Source organism: Nanorana parkeri, unplaced genomic scaffold (assembly GCF_000935625.1).
Source record: "Nanorana parkeri isolate BGI_ZX_2015 unplaced genomic scaffold, ASM93562v1 scaffold464, whole genome shotgun sequence".
NCBI lineage: Eukaryota > Metazoa > Chordata > Amphibia > Anura > Dicroglossidae > Nanorana > Nanorana parkeri.
The window spans coordinates 296,101-322,054 of NW_017306732.1; the positions used below are offsets into that span (position 1 = coordinate 296,101).

Consider the following 25,954-nt stretch of genomic DNA (forward strand, 5'->3'; position numbering starts at 1 on the left):
CAGTCCGCTTTTCCAGTCCGTTCCAACAGTCAGCGCTAGAAGATCGGAGAGAGGAGGGGGGAATCCCTGCGGGGAGTGGTGACTGACAGGGAGTCAGTCAGGGACTACACTTTCTGCAGGGAGATGGTTGGGAAGTGAGCAAGAGACGGTATGTGTTCGCTAACTTCCCGATCAATACTGATGACGTGTGACAGTTTAATTGTCACACGTCGGCTCTAACTATGAGGATGAGTGAAAATCACTCACCTCACAGTCCTCTTTTAAATTAAAGAATATGTGGGCCTCTGTGCATGCACTTGCAGGTGCCTGTATGTCAGCGTTGTTCCCTTGTAAAGTACTCAGGGGCCCATGAACTGTGGTCACTGATCAATGACAAAAGCAGCCAGGATTCATAGTCAATTACTGTTATCCCCCTTCTGTATCTTGCACCTTACTATTGGTTGATGAAGGCACCCATCAAAGTGATTGGCCAATAGTAGTCTGCTTGTTCGGAATGGAATTCATGACTCCAGCAGAGAAAGGCAGAGTGTGGTAGTGACTTAGCAAACCTGTGCACCCTGCTGGACCCCCATATTATTATTTTTTTTTATTTTGTTCCTCTTTGTAAATTTGCTGTACATTTTAAGCTGATCAGCTGTATCCAAGCCGATCCTCTCTGGCAAGACAAATATTTTGCTGTCTGTAACATACATAATTGGAAATATAATGCCAACTGAGTAATCTGACATAGCTGGTGGAATCATTGAGTTTTAAAAACTATAACTAAGGTGCATTTTCTGTGACAAGATGCAGTTTGATGTTATTTTGTTTAAGTGAATGTTAATTTATTTTGCTTTTGTGCTGTGTTAGTATTTTAGTGATTCCAAGGAAGCCACTGATTATCTGAAAACCTTAAGAGATGGCATACTGAGGAAATATAGCTGCGACAAATCGACCAGCGTACACAAGCTAGAAGACTTGGTTCAAGAATCTATGGTAATTATAAATGGACTGTTTTCTTTTATAGACCAAAATATTTTTGGCTTCTGACCAGACCAGTAGGTAGCCTGTTAATCCTGCATTTAAGTGTTAAATCAGGGATCTACTAATGCAAAAGGACATTGTTAGAATTTAATGAATTAACAATTAATGTCAGGCATCTTGAAGACGTGATGGAATGTAGGAAGGAAATCTTTTGCTCAGGATGACTAACAATGCCTTTTCTTTTTAATAATTTAGGAAGAAAAAGAACAACTTTTGCAGTACAAGAGCACCATTTCCGGTCTTGTGGGGAGGGCAAAGTCAGTAGTTCAGCTCAAACCTCGAAATCCCGAAAATCCACTAAAATCTTCAATTCCTATTAGATCTATTTGCGACTATAGGCAAATTGAGGTCAGTATGATTAGTGGCACTTTGACTATGTATGCTCTGCTTTAGGTATGACTTTGTCTATAGCTGTTCTTTAGAACTGTCACTTTATGCAGCCTTATCTTTGTCAAACATGCAACAAGATTAAAGGGCCATACCATCGCTTTTCAAAAAGAAAAAAAAAATCTGTACAGCATATGGTAAACAAATGTGCCCTCCGCTCCGGGACTCAAGCAAGTGAAGCCCAGTTCTTTTAAATGAATAGGGAACACAAATAGTATTGGAAGGAGTATAGCCTGGTCATATAACCTGTCATGTGACCAAGCTGTCCTATCTCGGAGTATTCTCTATAGCATTATGCAATGAAAACTGTGTGAACACAGGCTCCACACAGCCACCAGCTTTTTTGTGATTGCCACATAAAAAAATATACAGCTGCGACGCTCAGCGGCATTCGGCCATTCACTCACTGCTGTTCGGCATCTATAAGAATAGACAAGAGTAGCCTGTCGAACCTCCAACAGGCTACTCGAACAGCAGCGAGTAGCCTGTCGGAGGTTCGGCTTAGCCGATCCAGATGTTGGGTCGGCTGAGTCGAACTCCTCCTGCACTTCGGGTCGGCTGAGCATGTTCAGCCGACCCGAAGCCACGCGAAGCCACCCGATGTATTGCTGATTTCAGCCATACCAGCCTAAAGTGAATAGCCGAACAGCGTTCGGCTCACTTCACTTCAGATCGGTCATTCACTCGGCTGCCACCCAGCTTAGTTAATAGACCCCCTAAGGGTTTATTTACACCAAAGCACATATCATTGTGCTAGACACATGTATCTGTGCGTCTAGTGCATGCTATTGCACAGCGCACCTAGTGTGTGATATTAGAATAGCACTCCAACACACCTCCCGATGGCTTCGCAGTGCAGCCCAACACGTGGTACCTCAATACTGTGAGTTGTGCTGAAAAAGTAATGCTTACATTACTTTTTTCACAACATCACTACACAACACTTGGTAGGGCAGTATTGTGTGCTGCAACGCACAGCCACCGGAAGCTGCATTGGGGTGCCATTCAAATAAACAGCAAAGCAACCCACCTACCACATGTTACCACATGCTAGGTACATTGTGCGATAGCATGTGCTAAGCATATGGATACCGTGCAATTAGTACTATTCTATGGAGTGAATAGTACCTAAGGGTCCAGATAGCCTGGCCCTCGCTGGATGTCCTTGATATTTTAGTTATAGGTGATGTCTTTTGAACTAAGTACGTAAAAAACACAGGTAGCGATATGCAAACTGTTTGCATATTTTACTTTTATATGTGTGTCTTGTACTGGACCACTGTACTCAATTATTTTGTAAGCAAATTCTTAGACTAGTGAGAATCTTGCTATCTCTGTGTCTGTAAGGTATTTATTGAAATATTGCTCTTCATAATGTACAACTTAGCAAGCCATGTCATTACTTAAAATGTTTACCACAGTAAGCACTGCAGATATATATCACTCTGATATGTTTTCTTGCTCACATTGAGTAGGCAGGATGCTATCAGTTTTACAGCCACAGACAGATCTATAAAAGGACTGGGAAAGCTATCTGCTATCTTTATTTCCTTGCATATTCCTGATGTAAATCTTAACACACATAACCCAACACAGGAACTACACTGAAAAATATAAAAATCTTCCAAGATATTTTTTAAGAGGGCTATAGAAAAACTACAGTAGGTTGTAACCTTGTGTGTACAGCTTCCAGAAAGCCCAAGTTACGCTGCTATTAGCAATTTCTTGCAGTGGGAATCTCAAATCTACCATTTACAAGCAGCAGTTGTCACCCGTTCAAGTTAATGATCGGGTGACAGTGGCCATTTGAAAGCAGCAGAACGCTCGCACATCACATGCGATCGTATGTGAAATCGTACCTTCCTTTCACAGGAGTCTCTAAACACACCTAAACTATGGATGTAAATGGAGCCTTACGTAAGTATATAATTCCTGTTCCTGCAGTGCATATCAGTTTGAAGTGATGAAACATACAGGGTAGATAAATATGAAGGATCAGATTCAGTGTCAAAGCATCATTGTTGGGCTTGGTAGCCGGATTTAACTGTTAGTGAAAGGCAAACAAAAAACAAAGACAGTGGCTAAATTTAGTGTAAAGGTTAAAAGCAATAGCAATCAATAGATGTAAAAATGTCTTCTCTTGTATGTCTAGATTACTATTTACAAAGATGATGAATGTGTACTGGGCAGCAATTCACATCGGGCAAAGTGGAAAGTCATCAGTCCAACTGGCAATGAAGCGATGGTCCCTTCTGTGTGTTTTACAGTGCCAGCACCAAACAAAGAGGCTATAGATGCTTCAAACAGGTAAAAGCTACTAGATAACTTCAAAATAGAATGGAGAATCCTAAAAATATGTTATCAGTTTTGACAAAACTCATTAACAAGTACAAATGTTGTGCCATTCTGAGGGCCACATGAAGTTTGGAGGTCTGTAGATCTTGACTATGTAGACAGTTGGCGACTTCTGCGCACTGTGCGCTTCAGCATGCTCTGACCCTGCTGTCATTTTACGTGGCCTATTATAGCTGCGAAATAGCTTTCATGTGAATAGCTGAATTTACAGTCTGCTTACAGCTGTTGATTTTACAGTATCTTAAATTGTTAAATGAATGACCGTCCATTTAACCCATGCGAAATCTGATCTGATCTTTCTTCAGGATTGAACAAATGTTTCAGAGTGTCCTATCCTTGTGGCATGAATCTCACATAAACATGAAGAGCATGGTATCTTGGCATTTCCTGATGAGTGAAATTGAGGCTATCCGGGCCAGCAAGGTTTCCTCGGTAAGCTCCACTCTCATCTTCACAGGCTCAAAAGGTGACATTGGGAGGCTGATTTTCTAAAGGAGTTGAGAATATTCACTAAAAAAATGTTTGAATATTTACTTTAATTATCCCATCATGTGAAAAGCAAATTCCTGTTCATTTTGAATATCCAGTCACCTTCACATGTGTTTCGCATGACTGTATAATTGATGTGAATATTCACAGAATTGTTTAAGTGAAGATTCTCATCTCTTTTAGTAAATCAGTCTTATTATATATTTGGCCTTGGGGATAGGTTGGTGTACGTGTCTGCATGTATATACATATAGAATTAAAAATAACATCTTAACGTGCTACCTTTCATGACTATACGCTTTTATGGTTTGTTTAAAAGCTTTTCTGCGTTGTGTGTCTAGTGTTCAGATATAATGTTACTTCACATTTCAGATTAAAACTTTGCTGCCTGGAGAACATCAGCAGGTACTGGGCAATCTGAAAACTCGCTTTGATGAATTCCTGGAAGACAGCCAGGAGTCGAAGATGTTCTCCGTCTCTGACATAGCCCAGCTAGAGAGGGAGGTGAACGTCTGCAAATTTTACTATGAAGAGCTGCTAAAATCTGCAGAAAGAGGTGAACACCGATCCATACATAATGTACCACAATGAAATTGGCCATTGCATTATTGCAACATTGACAAATGCCATAAACAAAAGTTTTTTTATTTCAACAGCTACATTCTTAAACCGCTCAGTGAGTGACAACAAGAAATAAGGTGTTTTTTTATTGTGCATAGGTAACTCATATCCTAGTAAGAACAACAATAGGTCCCAGCATTCTGTATCATTATATAGGCGGCAGGGTATCATGGCATTTGTATGTAGTGTGTTCCAACCTCAGCTTGCCATACATATATATGTGATGGTTGCACTCTGTAGTCAGAACTGAGACTCATTTGTAAAATGTATAGTGTTTCATCCAAGACTTAGCATATTTGTCTTTTCGTTTCAGTCCACCTTTACTCCTCTGGTAAGTTTGTTTCAAAATAAAGTGAAGGATTTTTTGAAGAAGAACTCTATCCAAAACTTAAGGGGCCAGATGATTGAGAGCTAAATCCCCCACCAGAAATCATGATATGATATTCCTGAGAGAAACAAGAATCTGCTGAATGATTTAACTCTCCAATTTTCAACAAGATTGGAAATTTAAACTGACACTAAACTCAGAAGTCAGATCTTAAAAATACATTCAAGCACCTTAACTGTTAACAACTCTGTACCTTATTTGTGCATCACTCAGTTGTAGATCCTCACATCATCTCTAAATTGGTGCTGAGACTGTATTTCCTTCTGGAGGGTGGCTACTTTTGTTTCCCATGGCCCTTGTGTGTGTTGTAATGTAGCCACCGCTCCAAGCTCACTCCTTTGATGGACTACAATCTCACGTTTAGTTTACTATTTTGTGATTTTGAGATAGCAATCCATAAAGGGTAGTGAATTTGTAGTGGTGGCTACTTTACAACACACACAGGGACCATGGGGAACAAAAGTAGCCATCCTCCAGAAGGAAGGACATTGTCAGCGTGAATTCAGAGATGATTTGAGGATTTACAGCTGAGTGAAACACAAATAAGGTATATTTTTGTTAATAGGGTACATGAATGCATTGTTAAGATTTAACTCCTGAGTTTAGTGTCACTTTAATTTTTTAGGTAGACTAGTATTTTTAGTCTTAGGTGCACCACATATATTACTTTCTGATTGTGCACTGTCCTTTAGCTGTACTAACAAGTATCTAGTACAAGGGACTGCCTCACTGGATACAAATGGATTGTATAGTTTAGATCGGTAATAGTTTGGTAGTTGATTGTAATGAGATTGTGCGGAAAGATTGTAACGTGTATGGTGAGCCTTAGAATACACTTTTTCCCTATCCCTTTGACCGTTCATTGATATTTGTCTTTGTGGCCTTACATTTTGCTACTGCCTGTTTATACCGTGGGCCTGATTTAGTAGAGTTGTGCTCAGGCTGCCAGATTGGGAAAAGCAATGTTTGCTGTCCTTCACCTGATTGTCCATTTCTGCACATTGTAAGCCCATAGGTGAACACAACAATGCTTAGTAGACTATATGAATATAGTTATTCATACGAGATAACATTTGGGAAAAAAAATATTATTATTATAACTGTAAACACACTTTTCTAAACCTAAATAAATTACAGTAAATGGGAAAATATATCTGCCATGACAAATGTAATAAAACATTTTAACATGTTTACATGGTACTATTTTTTAACATGTAGATGTGTGCTTTGCATGCTTATTGTCCCAGGAGGGGAGTGTGCTTTTTATTTGCAGATGCAAGAGCTTTACTTTAAACTGACAGCCTGCCAAGTGAGCTTATGACCTTAGTAGATCAGGCCCTGTGTGTTAGCTACACACATAGTGACAACCTCCAACACTCAGATAGGCTCAGAATTGTGAACAGCGTGAGAAATGGATAATCAGAGGGTTCATCAATACAGATCCTCTGAAAGAACAAAATTAATTGGGTGATGCTTTTGTTTTAGCAGCTTCTGTAATTAGATATTATAGTTATCATATATAGAGCTATTTTTCACAGTACACACAGTATGAACTGTAGCTCTTGTTAGGCGCTTGCACTATATAACTTCAGAAAGTCCAGTCAACAGACTTTAATAAATGTACTGAACAGTGCTATTCTGTTAAATTACTAGCAGATGTTTTAAGTGCGCAAAAGGCTTTGACTGCATATTTTAAAAGATAGTGGTAGTGTATGCAATGGTCCTTTAGAGTTGTACTAGTAAATGCTGTACTGCTTTAAGAAACACTCAGAGACTAGATTCCAGTGTTTAAGTAGAGCCACATGCTTATTTTTACCGATGATATTAGAATAATTTAGTTTTGCTTAAATAGGCAATTATTCCACATGCCAATGTTAACATGGTACATAACTGTAACATCTTTTATTTAACAGAGGAGCAAGAAGAATCTATATACAACCTTTACACTTCTGAGATTCGAAACTTCCGACTTAGACTGGAGAGCATTGAAGAGCGTCTCATTCGTCAAATCAGAACTCCATTGGAGAGGGATGATCTTCATGAAAGTGCACTGAGGATTTCTGACCAAGAGGTATGACAGGGCTCGATAATTTATTGAAGAGACATGATGTGGCAGCACTGCCATACTCTGGAGTAAATACTGAAATATTTCAGCATTCATCCAGTAATCATTAAACAGCAATTTGGGAATCTATGTGGAAAGCTTTTTTTTTTTTTTTAGGTATTACCTTTGGTCACATGATCTTTATGCATTCATGTTGAGCACACTATGGACATATCCAGACCTAGTTTTGGCCCACTCAATATTCATGACCACACAAATTCATATTAATCTTGTAGGCTTCATGAACAGTTAGATGAGGTTTCGTATCACCATTCAATGCTCTGCACTAGCTAACTCACAAACTGTATTTTCGTACAATACAAATATAAGTTGTAAAATTGTGTAAAGGTCAGGTATCTGCACACATTCATATAACAGCCTACTATACTATGTTGTATATACTGCCAGGTATTATCAATAACCAATAACTAAAACTTTTATGTGGAGATGGTTGGAATGTGTATGCAGCATAATTCTATGCACTGTAATTCAACACTGAAAATGTACTCCATTGTGATCAAGGATGATGTAAATCTTGCTAGTACAATCCCAGATATTCTATACGGTCACACTAAAGACATTTGTACATCGATTATTCTAGCTGCAGTTGCCATCGCAAAATTATTAGCATTGCTAATATTAGATATATCTAGGGAATATGTTAAAAGCTTTAGTAATTTAAATTAGTAGATTATTACTTTTATTATCACTGTTGCATAATTATGCGGTGCATTAAGCAAAAGATATGCAGAGCAGTGTATTCAAATATTTTCCTTTTGTCTCTACAGAAAGTGAGGAAGGAGTTGGACCATCTGAAAGTAGATTTGTCAGCAATTTCAGATAAATGTGAGGAGTTCTTTAGTCAAGCTGCTGCCTCTCCATCCATCGAAGCTTTACAAGTAGAGCTGAATAAAGTCATCCAGTCTATGAACATGGTGTATTCCATGTCTTCCATCTATCTGGAAAAGTATGTGACCTGTTTTAAGCTTATGCAACACCATACTGTTTTTTTAAAAGTCTGGTTTAGGTGATTGGTCTGCAAATTGCTGACATCAGGAGAGATCCATTCTGTATTTTGCTGTACTTGATCTTTCCTGCTATGGAGAGAGCTGAGCACCATCAAACATGCTTGGTAAGGCAATGTCTACCTGACATAGGGGGTTATTCACTTAGCTGCCGAAGGCTAAAATCAGCCGTACATTGGCTGCCTTCAGTCAGCCAAACATGCTCTGCATGTTCAGGTGATCCGAAGTGCAGAAGCAGTTTGACTCAGCCGATCCAACATCTGGATCAGCTGAGCCGAAGCTCTGGCAGCTTACTCGCTGCCATTTGCCCCTTTTCTCACAGGGGGCCAAACGACAGTAAATGAATACCTGAATACCGCAGAGCGGCATTTGGCTCGGCTATTCTGCTTGATACCTCAAGGTAGCGAGCAGAAAATAAAATAAATGAAATGAAAAAAATTTGAAAAATTATAAAACATTTTAAAAAAGACGCATGTCGACCCGACCGCACGCGACAAACTCCCGCTGCTACTCTCGGCTGCTTTACGGGCTATTGTGAATATTGCTTGATCCTTCGGCTCCATAGTGAATAACCCTCATAAAATGAAAGACAACAGATTGACATCTATAAGTCATCTGAACATAACTCCAGGGCTTTATCTTGGGGAACAATAGTCTGTCAAAAATGATGCCCAGCTGACTTGTTCTGTTAGTTTTACAAGCTGGAGGTTTCTGCTGAGGTCACTCCCTAGTAATTGTGATAATCCCCTGATGCCACATAGAATTTCCAGGATCGTTCAATGTTCTTATAATGTATATGGGCACTTTCAATGCTACAAGTCTGAGTGGGAAATAATAGAAATCCCAGAATAGCGATCACTGTGTATTACTGATAACATAATTAATTTGCTATTGTATAAATTGGCATATTGTTGTGTCCAGAGAAATCATAGATTTTTATTTTCTGACAGGGTCTGTTAAAAAGCTCAGAACGAAAGTAAGGAACGTAATGAGAAGCAAAATACAATGAGAGAAAAAAAATAATGTTTGTTTCTGCTTTCCTACCCTAGATTAAAGACAATAAATCTGGTGCTAAAGAACACACAAGGAGCTGAGACTTTAGTGAAGACATATGAGAGCAAACTGTGTGAAGAGGATGTGATTACAGCTGATAAAGGTGCAATTGATAGACTGAATGCCACCCTAAAGGTAAGCATTATCTCCTGCACATACTGAGAAGCATACATAAAGTACATACAAATTATCAGTTCAATATGGCTTTCCTATATTTACCTACTCTGAATCAGAAAGCACCATAAAGTCCTAAGTGCTTATTTATTAATGATGTTCATTAGGGCAAAGCTGAAGTGGCCTACAGTAATCAATAAGATTTATTTCTACTGAAGTCACATACCTAAATGTTGACTCTGGTTGACATAAGGAACCTTTCCTTTTTTTGTATAGGTTTCTAGGTGGTCTATTAAGGTCTAATAATCTGAATCTGTTTCCACCTTACAAATAAAATAATGGTCTGTCTTTAAAGGTCCATCTTCAATAGATGAGTGAATCAATTCTTATGAGTCAAAACTCAAGGGAAATCTGGCCAGTTTGCTTTAAAGCAGAATTAAACTCTCCTTTGTTTTTGCATATATCTACTGCTAGCAAGCATTAGATGTATGCAAAAACATTAAAAAAAATAAAAGTTACCAAAAAGGTAAATGCTTCCCTGTTTCTCCACCGCTCGCTCCTGTCTAAAGATCTGAAGCTTCTCGAGCGTCCGTGCAGGAATTATGGGGCGGGCACATGCGCTGTAGAGATCTTAGCCGGTGAGAAGAGGGGAGGCACAGTGGAGCTGAATGCACGCAGCCTGGAAGCATGCACGGCAGACAGACGCCGACGGACAGGAAGATACAGGAGTCTGTGCTAGATCAGAGACTGGCACCAGCGCTGGAGGGATTTCTGAATACTAGTGGAAGGAAGAAGATGATCGGATCAAAAGGCATCATTTAGGTAAGTCTTTAAAGCAGCATGGGGGGGGACATGTGTCACTTTAATGTCACTTTAAGTCAGGGTTCGCAATGAAGCAGCAGTTTGTTTTGCTGATAAAACTGTCTCAGTAAACTGGTCCAAAGGACTACTTACCAATTCAGTTCTGACATTTCCCACCTACCCCACACAGGAAGTATTCCCTCCAAAGTTGTGTCAACTCCTTGCTTCTGGGTAACCTTAGGAAAGCATTAATATGAAAACTTGTTGCTAATATATCCCCTCTATATTGACAATAACAGCTATTGTCACTTCATCCATGTGTTCTAGTGCAAGTCTGTGTTTTCTAACATCATTTACTAAAACTGCTACTTTAGTAAAGATTGTGCTTTAACAGAATCTTACATTTTTGTTTTTCTTTGTTAAAGCAATGGAGGTCAGAGGTTGATGAGAAAAGAGAGGTGTTTCATGCGTTAGAAGATGAACTACAGAAAGCCAAAGCCATCAGTGATCAAATGTTTAAAGTACACAAAGAACGGGATCTCGACTTCGACTGGCACAAAGAAAAGGCAGACCAAATTGCAGAGCGGTGGCAGAGTGTACACTCACAGATTGAAAACAGGTTTGTAGCCTGTCCTTCTTAGTTAAATCCTGTATAAATACAGGAGTAGATCCTTTAATCTGAGGCACTCGTTCAACAAAAAAAGTCTATATGTTAGTGATATAACAGTCTTTCAGTGATAGGACTAGTTAAATATAATCAAAGGGTATCCATGGTGCACATTTCATTATTTTATTTTGTGTTTTAGGTGTTAAACTGTGCTCTTTAGTTTTTTTTATATTAAGGGAGAACTATGGGGTCAGTGTTTTTCCCCATAGTTCTCCTTAGGGTAACGGGAGGACACAAACTAGCGTCCTCCCGTTACCCTAAGCTCAGTATACCGCGAGCTAGAGCTTGCGGTATACTGAGACGCCGCAGCCGGAGCGGATCCCGACGTAGATGACGGGATCCGCCCAGCTGCGTGAGTGACAGCTGGCTCTGCCTATCTAGAGGCAGAGCCAGCTGTACCCGCCCCCTCCCCCGTCCGTTCCGCCAGTCAGCGCTGGCAGATCGGAGCGGGGAGAGGAATCCAGCCGTGACAGGATCGAGAGGTGAGCGAACCTGGTATGTGTTCGCTCACCTCCCGATCTACTGAGCCGACCTGTGACAGTCTCATTGTCACAGGTCGGCTAGAACTATGAGGTGAGTGGAAATCACTCATCTCATAGTTCTCCTTTAAATAGTGTATTTACAATTAGTACCAGTAGGTGGCAAACATCAGTAGGAAAGCAAAATTACTGAGATCAATAACCCTAGCTGACAGAGGCTTTTGTTGACACAATATAGTAGATGGATAGGGGATGCCTGATCATATGTCCAGTTTGCTGTGGGGAAGGAGGGGGGAAGCAAGAAGACATCCCTGGCAAGATATGTTTTTAAAAAAAACAAGATTAGTTGGAATAGTGTCTGTGGAAGTTTAATGGTACACATAGACTTGGGGATTGTCACTCTATCTTGGAGAAATCATCTAGATCTGGTAATAATCTGTGTGTTCCTTTATCAGTACTTGCAGTGACTACCTCCAAGAGGCATGTTTGTGCTCTCAGGATAGAAAGCAGAATGTACATACATATTTAACAGTTATGGAGACATCATGTATAAATGTGTTTGTGTTTTTCTTCGTTTTTATTAAAAAAGATGAAATATTATTAATAGTTTAACAAGGCAACTTTATTGGTTATATCTTGAAAGAAGAGGGAATAATGCATTTTCTTGTTCGTCAGGTTGAGAGACTTAGATGGAATTAGCAAATCACTGAAATACTATAAAGAATCATACTTGACTCTCGACTCCTGGATTAGGCAAATAGAGGAAACACAAAGTAAACTGCAAGACAGCATGCTTGATAGCAAGGCACTTTCTAAACAACTAGATCAGCAGAAGGTGAGTTATAATGTCAGCAACCTTTTTGTGTACTAAGTAATGCCATAAGAGGCCGTTGAATCATGACCACATTAGAACATTATCTTTAATTGAAATCTCATTTATTGAACATTTTAAAGTTGCTAGTAGCACCGTTCTTTGAACCCGTCGTCATTTTCACATACTTTTATATTAAAGTGTATTTGGGGTGTAATAGGAAACATATGCAAGTTGCCCTCACTGCCTCTGAGGTGTGCAGAAAATAGGCTTGCATTATGTAATGCTCCAGTGTTATAGGAGCATGCAGTGGGTAGGGTTTTTTTTTGCACTAGAATGTAGAATGTTTATTTCTGTAGTTTAGAAAGTTAGCGGGCAGTGAAGATTATTTCCTACAAGGTCTTAAAACAAAACACTTGATCATTATTTTAACTAAAGAGAGAGACTAACCTATATGGGTAATGGTCAGCACATCACTTACATCTGGAGTTTTAGTGCTGATATTCATCATCAGGAGATCCAAAAGGAGGAATTGTCACCCTTAGCCATTATAAATATATATATATATATATATATATATCAGTGCACTGGCTAAACACATGTTGGATATAAGCATTTATCAGCATGTAGATCCTCTCTCACAGAGGTGCCACCACTAGTCTCCAGAATGACATGGTATGTATTAGGACATTATACATCTAACTGTGTTAGGAAAATTTTCAGTTATCTGCTGACTGCTGCCTATGAGTGTTGTACTATTGCACCACTGTTCTATTTGTCTTTTTAGTATACACTTATAAGTATTTTTCTAATGTAATGTCATGTGTGGTGCAGATGCTGATTTCAGAAATTGAGGGGAAGCACAGCAAGCTGGATGAATGTCAGAAATATTCGGAGCAGTATTCTTTGGCTATTAAGGTAGATTTTTGTTTGCTGCAATCCTATTAGCAAAATCGCTATCCAATTCCCAAGACATAATATTTGTTGTTCTATATTTACCAGGATTATGAACTACAGTTAATGACATACCGAGCACTAGTGGATTCCCACCAAAAGTCTCCAATGAAACGTAGAAGATTTCAGAGCTCTTCAGATGTTGTTGTACAGGAGGTGAGCTTTTATGCAGATGCTTGAAAACGATTTTACCAGTATGAATCTACCGATATTTAGCAATATACTGTGCTTTGATAGCTGTCTTGCCTTCTCCCTTAACCCCTTTCATGTTTTGCACCCATGTTATATTCCACATTTTAGGCCTGAAAATTACTTAAAACCCCCAAACATTATATATTTTCTGAAAGCCAAGACCCTATAGAATAAAATGTTGGCAGTTGCAAATTTTTATCTTGCACGATATTAGCGCAACTCCTTATCAAACCCCAAAACTTAGCGTAAAATGTACCTAAATGCACCAGAACACAATAAAATACCCATTTGTTATATAACAAAATATAAAAGATGAGGTTACACTGAGTAAATAGATACCCAACATGCCCAATTAAAAAATTGTGTGCATCCGTGAAATGGCAACAAACTTCAGTACCAGGGATTTCAGGGATCATGTCATCCATTCAGTTGCTACAAACTGATGTTACCACCCTTAATTTCTGATAGACTGGTCTTTAGGTTAGTGGAGAGAGAGAGTGCTGACTAGCTGATAACATATCATCATACATCAGATTTATATTCCTCTTTGTAATTAAAAGTGACTTGTTCTGTTTCATTTCTAGTACATGGATTTAAGGACCCGTTTTACTGCTTTGATGACTTTAATTAGCCAGTTTATAAAATTTTCTGGAGAAACCTTGAAGAGGCTCGAAGAAGAAGAGGTAAAAGAACAAAATGAAATAAATAGATTGGTATCACATAAAAGAGCACCATCATTATTTCTAGAAGAACTGCATACAATGCTAAGTATATCATTTTTTGTACAGTCTCATCATTTTTCTTCTGTAAATAAATTAACTGGGACCTGTACACTATATCAATCCCTGGTTGCACTGGCCCCCTCGTCTGTACAACACCGAGCAGAGCATTGATCAGATAACAAGCAGGATGCCTCTAATGTACTAAAAATGCTTGACATCCGGCCATTGGAGTGAGTGAAAAGATCATTTACTGCTGTAGGCAGTTCTTGCATTTATTTCTATGGGCCATGTTCTGCCCGTGTGGGGCAGTGCAAAGAGGTGAAGATTGCATTTGAAGACTGTATGACTATATTCTTTTTTAATGTGTGGTGGGGTTGTGGAAGCCTTTGCAGCATTACACCTTGCAGACATGTCACTGCAATTAAACCAAATCAATTTTCTGTAGAATGGTCCATCAGCCTGGTAAGAGAAGTACTGTTCTTTTTTTTGTTATTTTTGGTACAGTCATGCATTATGTCAATGTTGCTTGTTACTCTCTCTTTGGTGGAGGGATACTATACTATTCTTTTACATACTAATCATTTATTTTGTTTTCTACGGCACAGACTAAACAGCAGTAGATAGACTTGCAGAAAAAAAGAACATATGATAATCTACAGTTCAGAAAGCAGCCCTGAACTAGAAATGGAGCAGAGTTAAATTATGGCATATTTTTAAATCCCAAACATGTATATAGTGCAGGAGAACAAATGCTATTCCTGCAATGAATACAGTCATGAATTATACATCATGTGCTTCATTGTTATACCTAAACACTAGTTAACGCAGCTATTATTTACACAATATAGGATCGGACTATTCTGCCTTTGCATTAGCTTCAAGTAATGACCTAACATGTAAAAGTGAATTAAAGTACTGTGTTTTCTTTGTTTTTTCTCTGACCTGTTCTGTATATATTGTCAGCTTTGTGTGGTCTTGCATGTTTTGGTAAGTTATATACACATGCTAGTCTTTTTCTATTGACTGTCATTAACCGCTTGGACACTCTAGATTTTGTTTATAGCGCAATATTTATCTTGCTTTTGTGGAGTTGGGTATTTCAATTCTCTCTGCTCTCGTGATACTTCTTTGACACGAAAAGGTGGTTGAAAGCATCTGTCTCCTTTATTAGGCTGATTGTGGTAAGTTGCAACTATATAAACCTCTTTTATGTGCTATTATCTCTGAACATAACATACATTATTTAAATCACTTTTTTTTTTACAGTTTTTCTTTCTTTTTTTTTAACCAAATTAGAAGGCTTTCATTTTTTTTAATAAGAAGGTATGTTCAAATTAAAATCTGTACTTTGAAAATGCTGCTGATGTAATATACCTGGATTTTTAAACAATATTTTACTCTACTTCTTATAGTAGCCTTGCACTGAAGTTGTGGTCGCAAGGACTGGCAGGAAATGTACACCATGTAATGTACATTGGTTAATGAACTGGCTAGAGAAACCAAAGGGTGGTTTACAACAAGACCTATTCTAAATACACCAGATTTTGCAGTCGTGTTTCACAACGATCAGTAATGGGTTCAGGTTTTTTTTTTTAACCCTTTATTACCAAAGGTACAGCAAAGCTTAACACCTGAACCCAGTTTGGTTGGTTTGCAACCATTTTTTATACTAGATTTCTACATTGATTCAGATCGTTCCTCTTTTTCCACTAAGGATTTACCTGACAGATCTACCAGAATTTGCTGCCCATGATTGATAAAAAGGGACACAGTGTTGGGGGGGAGAAAGCGTGTCGGACTGGCAAATAAGATGGCCACCTAAACTCAGATCTCTGCTCTTCCACTACCACTGTTTTACTGTAGTCCATATCCTGCACACCTGCCACATGTCTAAGCAGCAAAAGGCAAAAATTAAGACCTCAAAAAATGTAGCACGGTGTTGATTGCAAGGGCTTTTTTGATCACTCTGATTGGCTGTCATTACGTGATTAGTAAAAGCCTTTGAAATCAACACCATGGTCACAGTGCTGGGGTCAAGCGATTGAGCATGCCTCCAACTCAAAACAGTGATGCATATATGTGGCAGCACAGAATAAGTCCCACCTCCGTGCTGCCACATATATGTGTATGGCTGGCAGGAAGGTGCTAATCTTGTTAACAATGATGGGAGTAATAGATAGCAAGGTGTTTATTGACCTATTATAAAAGGGTCTTGACAAAATGGCATCATGACCAGCTAAATAAATAAAATGTAATGTTGATATGTGTAAGGTTTTGCACTTAGATCCTACTATTAGAGCCCCAACTGGGAAAAACACACCTAGAAAAGAACTTTGGAATACTGATTGTCAGTAAGCTGAGCAGCATCATGATAGATGATTTTGGAAAGACTAAGTAGCCAGCAAAAACATAGGAGACTTGATAGGATCTAAGAAGCATAGGTTAAAAAAATCTGGTCTTTTTTTTTGTATAAAAATACAATCTAGAAATTATATATTTATATACCTAAGGATAAAATAAAGATGTCATTGGTTTACTTGTTAATTGGATATTGAGGAAAGGAGATTTTACTTTCACTACGGGAAGGTATTCAGTGTGATAAGCTGTGGAATGTCCAGTCCTACCATTAAAACTGACTACATTTTGAGAATATTTATATTATTTTCATAAACTTACAGTTTTCAATGTTACAATTAAGAAGCATAGTACTTATTTTTGATCCAGAGAACTAATCCAACCACCATGTTGGATAAGGAAGGCATTTTTATTGCTTGAGAGTGCTAATTCGTTTCTTGGGGGTGGAGGATTGTTTTGCCTTCACTTAGACCGAAATGGTCAGAAGTTGATTTTGATTGACATTTGCCTTTTTCAACCTAAAACTCTATTATTTTATGTTAATTCCACTGTAGCAATTTTCTATGTACTTTTTTCACTGGGGCACAAAATTTGAACTTTTCCCTTTATTTTATTTTAGATTTTAACATTTTCAGAACATTCTTCCATGTCAGCATATCCAGAATTATTGGAACAGCAAAAATCCACCACAGAAGAAAACAAAAGGTTTTTAAAGAGAATACAGGAACTTGAGATGACGCTAGAAGAAGTGAAAAAACAAAAGTTTATGGTAGAACAAGACCTGCCCAATGTTAAGGCTGCTGCTGAGATAGAAATTAAAAAGCACCTAAAAGCAGTCGAAGATCTAACCTTGCAGAAAACAAAAGCTGAATTTGAGGCACAGCAGTTTCGTTTAGAGCTGGAGACCACAGTCAAGATGAGGGCTGCTGCAGAACAGCAGCTTGAACATGTACGCCAAATGACAAGACAGGCTGAGTCTAAAAGAGATGCTGTTGAAGATAAACTTCGAGCATTCAAGACTCAGATAGAAGAAAGTACCACTGCAAGGAGAAAACTGGAAGAGCACTTAAAGAGAAAAGAAACTGAACTTCACGATCTGGAAAATAAAAAGACTAGTCTTATGGGAGAGCTAAAAAGAAAAGCTGAGGTTGAAGAGGAACTCTTGAGACAGATCAAACATCTGGAAAGTGATCTTGCATACCAGAAGAAGATTGTTGCTGAGAAGATTGAATATGAAACCAAAAGGCAATATTCCGATTCCCTATTCAGCTATTCGTCATCTAAAGAGATGGTCATACCAGCACGTACTGCACAAGAAGTTCATTATATGATTGATGGAGATGTACGGGGAGCACAAGTAGAGCAGTACTTAAAAAAGGCAGAAACCCTAAAGCAGCAGTTTGATGAGCTTACGTTAGTTCACAAAAAAGCAGAAATTGAAATGAAACAGTATAAATCAGAGCTAAGTACATTGCAGATACAAAAGGCAGCGGCAGATGAAAAAAATCGCCAGCTAAGGCATCAGTTAGATGATACACATAATATAGCACAGCAGCTTAAAATGGAATTGGAGCAGAAGAACCAACTAGAACAAAACTATGTGTTGCAATTAAGAGAACTTGAACGAAAACTGTATCAGAGTCAGGATAAAGCAGAAGATATCATGCAGGAGGCTAATGACCTAAAGAAAATCAGAATTAATTTTGAGGAAGAGCTAAAGGTATTGCATCAGGAGAAAGTTTCATTGGAGCATAAACTAAAGATGCAGAAAACTGATTATGATGATGTCAGAGAAAAGCTGAAAGCCTGTCAGGATGAATTTAGACAAAAAGATATGTCTGAAAGAAGCAGTCTTCAAAAAATAGCATTCCTAGAAGAAGATTTAACTAGAAAGAAACAGGACGTGGACGAATTACGTAAAAGAATGGAAGAGCTTTCCCGAGCCCATGCAAAGTCAGAGAGCAGCGTCAAACTTCTAAATTCTCAGATAACGTCATTGCAGCAAGAAAGAACTGTAATTGAGCACAGATCCAACTCTAGGAGCGGGGAGGTTGATAGTTTGCGCGACCAGCTAAAAAAATCTCAAGAGGAGCTCAATCAAAATGCCAGGGCACACAAGGAGGACCAGCAAAAGATAATGAAGCTCCAGGATGAACTGGCAAAAAGCAATCAGTGGTCTAATTCCCTGAAGCTGAAATTAGATGAGCTTACTAAATTGCACAATGAAACTGAGATGATGCTAAGAAAGGTGAAATCTGAATCTGAGAAGACTACTATGGAGAGGAATACTTTGCAGAAAAATATTGATATGACAAAATCACAACTAGAAAGCACTAAAGAACAAATCAGAGTGAGCCATGAACAACTACAGAAACAATCCAAGGGAGAGTATGAAACTCAGAATATGGTAAAGCGTCTCGAAGAAGAATTGTCCAAATCGAAAAATGCTCTAATTGAAATTAAACAGAAATGTGACAAGCAGAGTCTAACAATTCTAAATTCTGAAAAGGAGATACGAAACTTAAAAGCGGAAATAAACAGCTTGTCGGTTGAAAAACGGTTGGCCGACCAGAAGATTCAACAGCACCAGTCACAACTGCAAGAACTAAATGCAAAGTTAAAAAAGACACAGGATGAACTCCACAAGAAAATAGTTGATGAACAGTTGGCTCATAAGAAGCTTGTTTTATATCAGGAAGAATCTGCTAAATACAAGAACACAACAGAGGAATTCAGGATGAAGTTAGAAAAAACAGTGGAGTCTAACCTAAGCACTGAAAATAATTTTTCAAACTTAAGGCTTGAAGTTGTTTCCTTGAAGCAAGAAAAAGCAATCTTAGAAGAGAAACTTAAACTAATGAAGGTTGAATTTTCAGAGGTTAAGGAGAGATTACAGAGATCCCAGGATCAACTGAATATTGAGAAAAAAGCAGCTCTAGACCATTCTCAGAAATGCAGAAAACTAGAGGAAGAATTTGAGAGCCAGAAGCGAACACTTGAAAGCCTTAAACAAAAAATTGACCTGCAAAGACAGGATCATATTAACCAACTGAGATACTTGCAGAATGAAATTCAGCAAACTAGCAGCCTTAGGAGCCCCCTTCAAAAAGGTGAATATGACGTTAAAGGAAACAGCTTTGCCTTTTCAAGTTCACAACAGGATTTTGACATACTTAGCCAAAGAGCAAAAGCTTCACCTGTGTTGAGACGAAAAGTAGATGGCCATCTTGATGTCAGTTCTCCTGTTTATAACTCCACACTAATAGAAGAAAAGAAGACACGCGTGGATGGGTATGATGAAACTGTGCAAAAGGAGCTTCAACTACAACTATCTAGGATAAAACAGTCCCTCGATGGTGGAGACAAGGCAAAGCCTTTTACAGAGTATGTTACACAGACCAGCACAGAGCTTCAAATATCTATTGACAACATGAATCCCTACAGACAGCTATCGGAGCTAGAGACTATAAAGGATAAAAGTATACAGAATGCCTTTCACACCTTAAGAATTGAAGAGGAGAAAATGGGAAAGGAGCTAGGAAAATATGATCAATCTATGGAGGTATTCATTTTGTGTCCTGCTTTCCTTTATGCTACATGACATGCTTTGCTATTTATGTTCTTGAATGTAATAGTTGAGATCTTTTTGCTTATGCAGTCTGCAGTTATTTTTCTTTTTTTCGTGAAAAGTACTGTTTGATTTTAAGACATGTACTTTCCATATTATGTGTTGAGGCCACTATTGGAGTTCGTTTTATATTAAACTAAGTGAAAGCTTATTGTGCACTGTTGTTACATGCATGGCTTGTGGATCTTAGCTGGATGTTGGTAGCTTACTTTCTCTGCATTAATTGTACATAATCTGTTTTGCTCAATGTCTTCTGCTATTGCGTAACTGTTTGTATGCTGAAGCAAGACCTAGACATAATCCCTAACCATCGTTCCTTTAAATATTGCTATTTGCAGATAGTGAAGAGCAAGCAGTATGATTTGACTGTTGAAGTTACAACTGTAAAGCAGGAAAAAGAATTCTTGATAAACAATGAAGATCAGGTGTTTGAAGAACGTAATATTTTGGAAGGATTTAGGAGATCAGATTTACCGAAGATGGGTTATATGTCCTCCAGTTATAAAAGCTATGCAGGCTCTGAGACATCCCTGAGTGACAGTTCTTCCACCGATGATAGGTTCATCTTCCAAGGGCTCAGAAAAAATGTGTCTGCCAAACAATTGGTAGAAGCTAGAATTCTCGATGGCAAAACCATGGAACAGCTTGAGTCAGGTCGTACAAACGTTCAGGAAGTTCAGAAAGCACTCGAAACATATTTAACAAAGGCTACTGCAATAGCAGGTTTATACCTTGAAGCAAGTAGAGAAAAAATATCTTTCAGTTTAGGTGCAAAGAAAGGGATTATTGATAAAGGTTTGGCGTTTGAGTTTTTGGAAGCACAAGCAGTGACAGGTTTTATCATTGATCCTTCTACAGGCAAAACATATTCTGTTGAGGAGGCCATCACCAATGGATTTGTTGACCAAGAATTTAAGGAGAAGCTCCTTGAAGCTGAAAAAGCAGTCATAGGATACATTCATTCGAACAAAAGGCTTTCTGTTTTCCAGGCCATTGAGGCTAGGCTCCTTGAAAGACAGAAAGGCAAAAGGATTCTCGAAGCTCAAATTACCACTGGAGGAGTCATTGATCCTATTAGAAGTGTACGAATTCCAGCTGAAGTGGCAGTTTTGAAGGGTTTGTTGAATCATACAAGCTTAAAGTTTTTGCATGAACCAGCTAGTAATGTGAAAGGTTTTCACTTTCCAACTAACAAGCAGAGTATGTATTATTCTGAATTGTTGCAGCTATGTGTTCTTGATTTAGATAGCAAGACATTCCTTTTACCAATTGGTGACAAAAAAATTACCGCCTTTTCTGCAGAAAAGGGTCACAAAATATGCATAGTAGATACTCGATCTGGAATTGAATTGACACGATTTGATGCATATGAAAGGGGACTCATTGACCAGAAGACCTATCTTGAGCTTTCACAGTATGAGTGCCAGTGGGAAACTGCTACAGTTTTTGATTCCCAAGGTAAATCACAAACACACTTAATTGATCGGAAGACAGGAAGACAGTTTATTTTGGAGGAATCTGTCAGCCAAGGAAAAATTGACAGATTACAAATTAGTAAGCTTAAAGAGGGACAGATTTCTACCACTGAGTTAGCTGACATTTTAGTGAGCAGAACAAGACCAACCAAAGATCCAAATAGTCCTTTAGCAGGACTTTGGATCTTTGAAACCAGTGAAAGAGTCTCTGCCTTTAAAGCACTGAGAAGAAACATGGTAGATAGGGTAACGGTGTTTAGATGCATTGAAGCACAGGTCAGCACTGGTGGAATCCTTGATCCTTCAAATGGCAAAAAGTATAGTGTCTCAGAAGCATTACAGAAAGGCTTAATTGATGAGGTCTGTGCTAAGCAAATCCACCAGTTTGAATTAGCTTACACTGGTGTCGTTCAGAGTTCAACTACAGCACTTCTGTCTGCCTGTGAAGCCATGAACTTGAACCTCTTGAGCAAAGAAATCGGTAATCGAAGCCTCGAGTATCAGTATCTGACTGGAGGATTAATAGATCCTAAATCTCATGCCCGCTTGTCATTGGAAGATGCCATCAAAAGAGGAATAGTGGATGCTGCCACAGCAACAAAGCTTAAGGATGAAAAGTCTTATGTAAAAAATCTTACTTGTCCCAAATCAAGGAGGAAGATCTCTTACAAAGAGGCTCTGGAAATGGCAGTTTATGACTGTCATACAGGACTTCGCTTGATACAAGCACCTCTGCCTGTGAATGTCGGAATTCCTAGCCTTTATTTTTCCTCGCAATAGTGCCAATGACTTTGCATGCTATGGTACATCTGTATAAGTAGTCTGTTGAGGTGGCAGAAAATGGTAAAAAAGGAATGGACTCCCACCATGAAGTAGAAAAGCAATGTGAGAGATGCAGTTTTGTGATATTGTCAAGGATGTTCACTTTTAAGTATTTGCTTAAATTGAATTAGAACTTCAATACCACATGCTATGTATTAGAGTATGTATAATGCTCAGCTTATGTGTGTAACAGTGTGTGTCACACTGTTGAGTATAAGCTTGTATTGTCCCTCAAATAAGTGGCCCTTTCCGGCTTAAACCTACATACATGTATTATAGTACAGGTTTCCAGTGTTATAGATATTAATTGGGAGGTCGCTAAGCATAATAACGCTATTTGACCTTGCCATCAATCAGAGACATATAAACTATACTTAGGTTTGTGTTTCATACCAAGATTACTACTCCCACCTGTTCATATACTTGGTTTATCATACCCTACATCTTGTGTCACATAACACACTTTGTCACTCATGTCACATAACACGCACCCCCACTTGTGTCACATAAGTGTAGAATAGAGCAGCCTTTATCAGTGGGCTGAGTCTTTATTTATGTGATATGTTATATTTAATAACTCTCCACAAATGCACTGTAAATAATAGCAGCATTGTTTTTAGAATCCAATACTGCTGTAATAATTAGCCATATTGTTCCTATTGCTTGGTACCATGCTAAGCTATATGTTGAAGTAGGCTACTTTAAAAAGTCAAGTATGGAAAATGTAACATACCTGTAACACGTTGAACAAAATAGCATACATGTTTTTTCATGTTGTAACAAGCCTCAACTAAGGATGGTACTGAAGACAGACATTCCGTATCAGTGATATCATCAGGACATAAAGGATTTTTAAGTTGTTTTTGAATGATATTGCAAATTTTACCAAAAGGCAATTGTATGTGCACTGAGGGAAAATGCAAGTGTTTAAGAATATGGGCAAAATAGTTTTTTATTTTCACCAAGAAGAAGATGTTATTTGTTATTTTTATTGGTTAAGCATATGTTATGTTGGTCAAGCTAATGCAAAGGCAGCAGGTCTGAGAGTTTTGATTGTTGAGATCGATGGTGTTTTTATTACATGATGTCTTGTTCCTTCGAAAAAAATATTTTAGCATTGGGGTCCTTTCATCCATTAAAAAACAAAACACATCACTTTTGAAATCACTGTCAAATCTTTTTCTAGGAATAGTGAGGACATCCTCCTACTTAGCTATGCATATAATAAATATAAAGATATACATTAGGCCTGAATGATGTTTAACAGAAACATTAGGTTGAATATTGCAACGCTGTTTGACTTTTTAATTGTGATTTCAATTTCAGGTAATATTTTGGTAATTCGGTGAATATTGATATCTTAATTTGTCTGTGGATTTACACATAAGGTTGCCCCAAACATGGTATGGCTGAATAGACCCCACTGGTTCTTTTCCTTTACCATTACTCTGTATGTATTTTATGTTCAAGGTAGTTAAGGGCAATTATATTTTAATCTCGTATATTAACATATCTCTTTTAGAATGTATATGCAAATCAAAATGAATATTATACCACAACATTCTATACGAGTAATTTTTTGTGTGCAGTGATACAATGTATTTGTTTTCCCATCTGTAATATTTGTGTGTCTTTTGCAACATGCACTTATTGCTAGAAGTTACTGGAAGAGGAAAAGAAAGAGCACGTAAAGAAGGCAGGGGCTATACTGAATTGGGTTTCCAAAGTCAATAAAACGATAAGTAAAGGAGGAGGAAGTCAAGACACTGCAGAAAAGATGCTATTTTCTGATCCACAGGTATTGGAAAATAATGTGCAGCATCCAGAATTATAAATCTTCTATATTTTATTTCATAATGATTCATTTAATAAAAAATAAGTCTTTACGGTATTTTACAAAACCAATTGAATAAAGTATTTATAAAACTATTAATAAATGACACACAAACCAAAAAGAGGTACCTGAGGAACATCAGTATGTAGTATGTGGATATTGTGGTCCTTAACTTTATAGTTGCTGAGGTGTTTTGCAATGGGTCAAGAGCTTTCACCATCAAACAAAAATGAACCTTATGTATGCAACTGTGAATGCTGGTGTTGCACAAAATTGGACTCTATTTACAATTGTCTTTTACCAGCTCCACTATATAAAACAATGAAATATTCTCCCAGCTTTCTCCGATAGGCTGAACTTTGTCTTCCCTTTTAAGCATATTTTTGTCCCCAAATTAATTTCATTGGAGCAGAAAATAATGTTTTCACTTTTTCTTCCTGAAGGTTAGGATTAGCTTTTTTTTTTTTTTGACTGACTTCTCTTAACTGTTTTGCCACTTATACAGCATAATACTACCAGTCAACTACTTATTCCTGTATTCCTAATTAGTTATTCTGTATTCCCATTACTTGATATGGTTTGTTAGTCCGAATCAAATTATTCACACATATTTGTGGCAATAATTATATGTGCAACAAAACACTGGAAGCACAGCTGCTAAAACCAAGTGGGTCTCAGATGTGTACAGAAAGACCAAGACAGCCCAGTTTATGGATAAAACCGATTAATACCTATTGTAAAGTTTTTTTTTTCTTTTTGAAGTATTGCTTTTAGGGGCATGTTGATATACTTATAGATTTGAAGGCCATATTACAATTTTATATATTTACTTTTGTAGGATTACTTCAGCTTGTTGCCAATTCCATTCATAAGCTATTTTTGACCAGTGTCATTTGACATAAACCAGTCAAAGTTATTTTAATCACACATATGTTAAATAGTTCTTTATTTTTTTTAAGTCAGCTATGGGAGTAAATCCAGTACATACTTATGTAAACTGTACTACAGTAATAAGCCCTGGAATGTGCACATGAAAGTGGAACACTGCAGTACTGCTACACTGGTTAATGCATCACAGGTGTTAGGGTGACACCCCCTGGCAGGTGACACAGGCTTCCATGAGGGGCGGAGTCTAACTACCAGCCAGTGTTCACCAGAGCTCCTGATGGTGGAGATGGGCTTGGCTGCTTGCTGATACCAGGTCGCGATCCCCAGGGTTGCCCCGCCAAGGGATGGACGAGAACAGGAGGGCTCCAAAGAAGAGACACTAGTCAGATCCAGGCAGAATTCAAGGCAAGCAGCTAGCAGAGGGTGGTCAGACGGTCCCAGGTCAGCAACGAGTAATCAGAGGATAAACGCAGGAGACAAGAGCAAAGTGTGGTCCAGGAAGAAGATCAGGGCGAGTAGCAAGCAAAGAAGGGTCAGGCGGTCCGGGTCAGTAATGAGAAAACAGCAGAACTATAAGCTCTTTAGACTAACAGGAATCTGGCAAGAAGACACAGCACCAGCTCCTTGCAGAGCTATTGCTTAACCCTTTCGCTGCCAAGCCCTCCGGAACATTTTTCAAATCAGCTGGCCAAGCCATTTTTGAATTTTCTGCAATTTTTTCCTATTGATTTGATTTTCAACTGCTGCGTTGCTAGCGTTTGTAAAAG

General features: G+C 38.2%; 1 protein-coding gene across 3 annotated transcripts in view; it reads left to right on the plus strand.

Moving 5' to 3' along the window:
* The window catches only part of DST (dystonin), a 404,726-nt gene that overhangs the window by 213,136 nt on the left and 165,636 nt on the right, over positions 1-25,954 (plus strand). For 2 of the 3 annotated variants that reach the window (XM_018560544.1, XM_018560545.1), the window contains 14 exons: positions 850-975; positions 1,219-1,371; positions 3,563-3,717; positions 4,071-4,197; positions 4,627-4,810; positions 7,177-7,334; positions 8,156-8,334; positions 9,442-9,580; positions 10,786-10,979; positions 12,182-12,341; positions 13,152-13,235; positions 13,320-13,427; positions 14,048-14,146; positions 24,123-24,263. In XM_018560544.1, the coding sequence (XP_018416046.1) occupies positions 850-975; positions 1,219-1,371; positions 3,563-3,717; positions 4,071-4,197; positions 4,627-4,810; positions 7,177-7,334; positions 8,156-8,334; positions 9,442-9,580; positions 10,786-10,979; positions 12,182-12,341; positions 13,152-13,235; positions 13,320-13,427; positions 14,048-14,146; positions 24,123-24,263 (2,007 nt within the window). Of the gene's footprint in view, positions 1-849; positions 976-1,218; positions 1,372-3,562; positions 3,718-4,070; positions 4,198-4,626; positions 4,811-7,176; positions 7,335-8,155; positions 8,335-9,441; positions 9,581-10,785; positions 10,980-12,181; positions 12,342-13,151; positions 13,236-13,319; positions 13,428-14,047; positions 14,147-17,159; positions 18,279-18,440; positions 20,103-20,506; positions 22,843-24,122; positions 24,264-25,954 lie in introns of those variants that run through there. The other variant, XM_018560546.1, reaches the window with a different exon arrangement.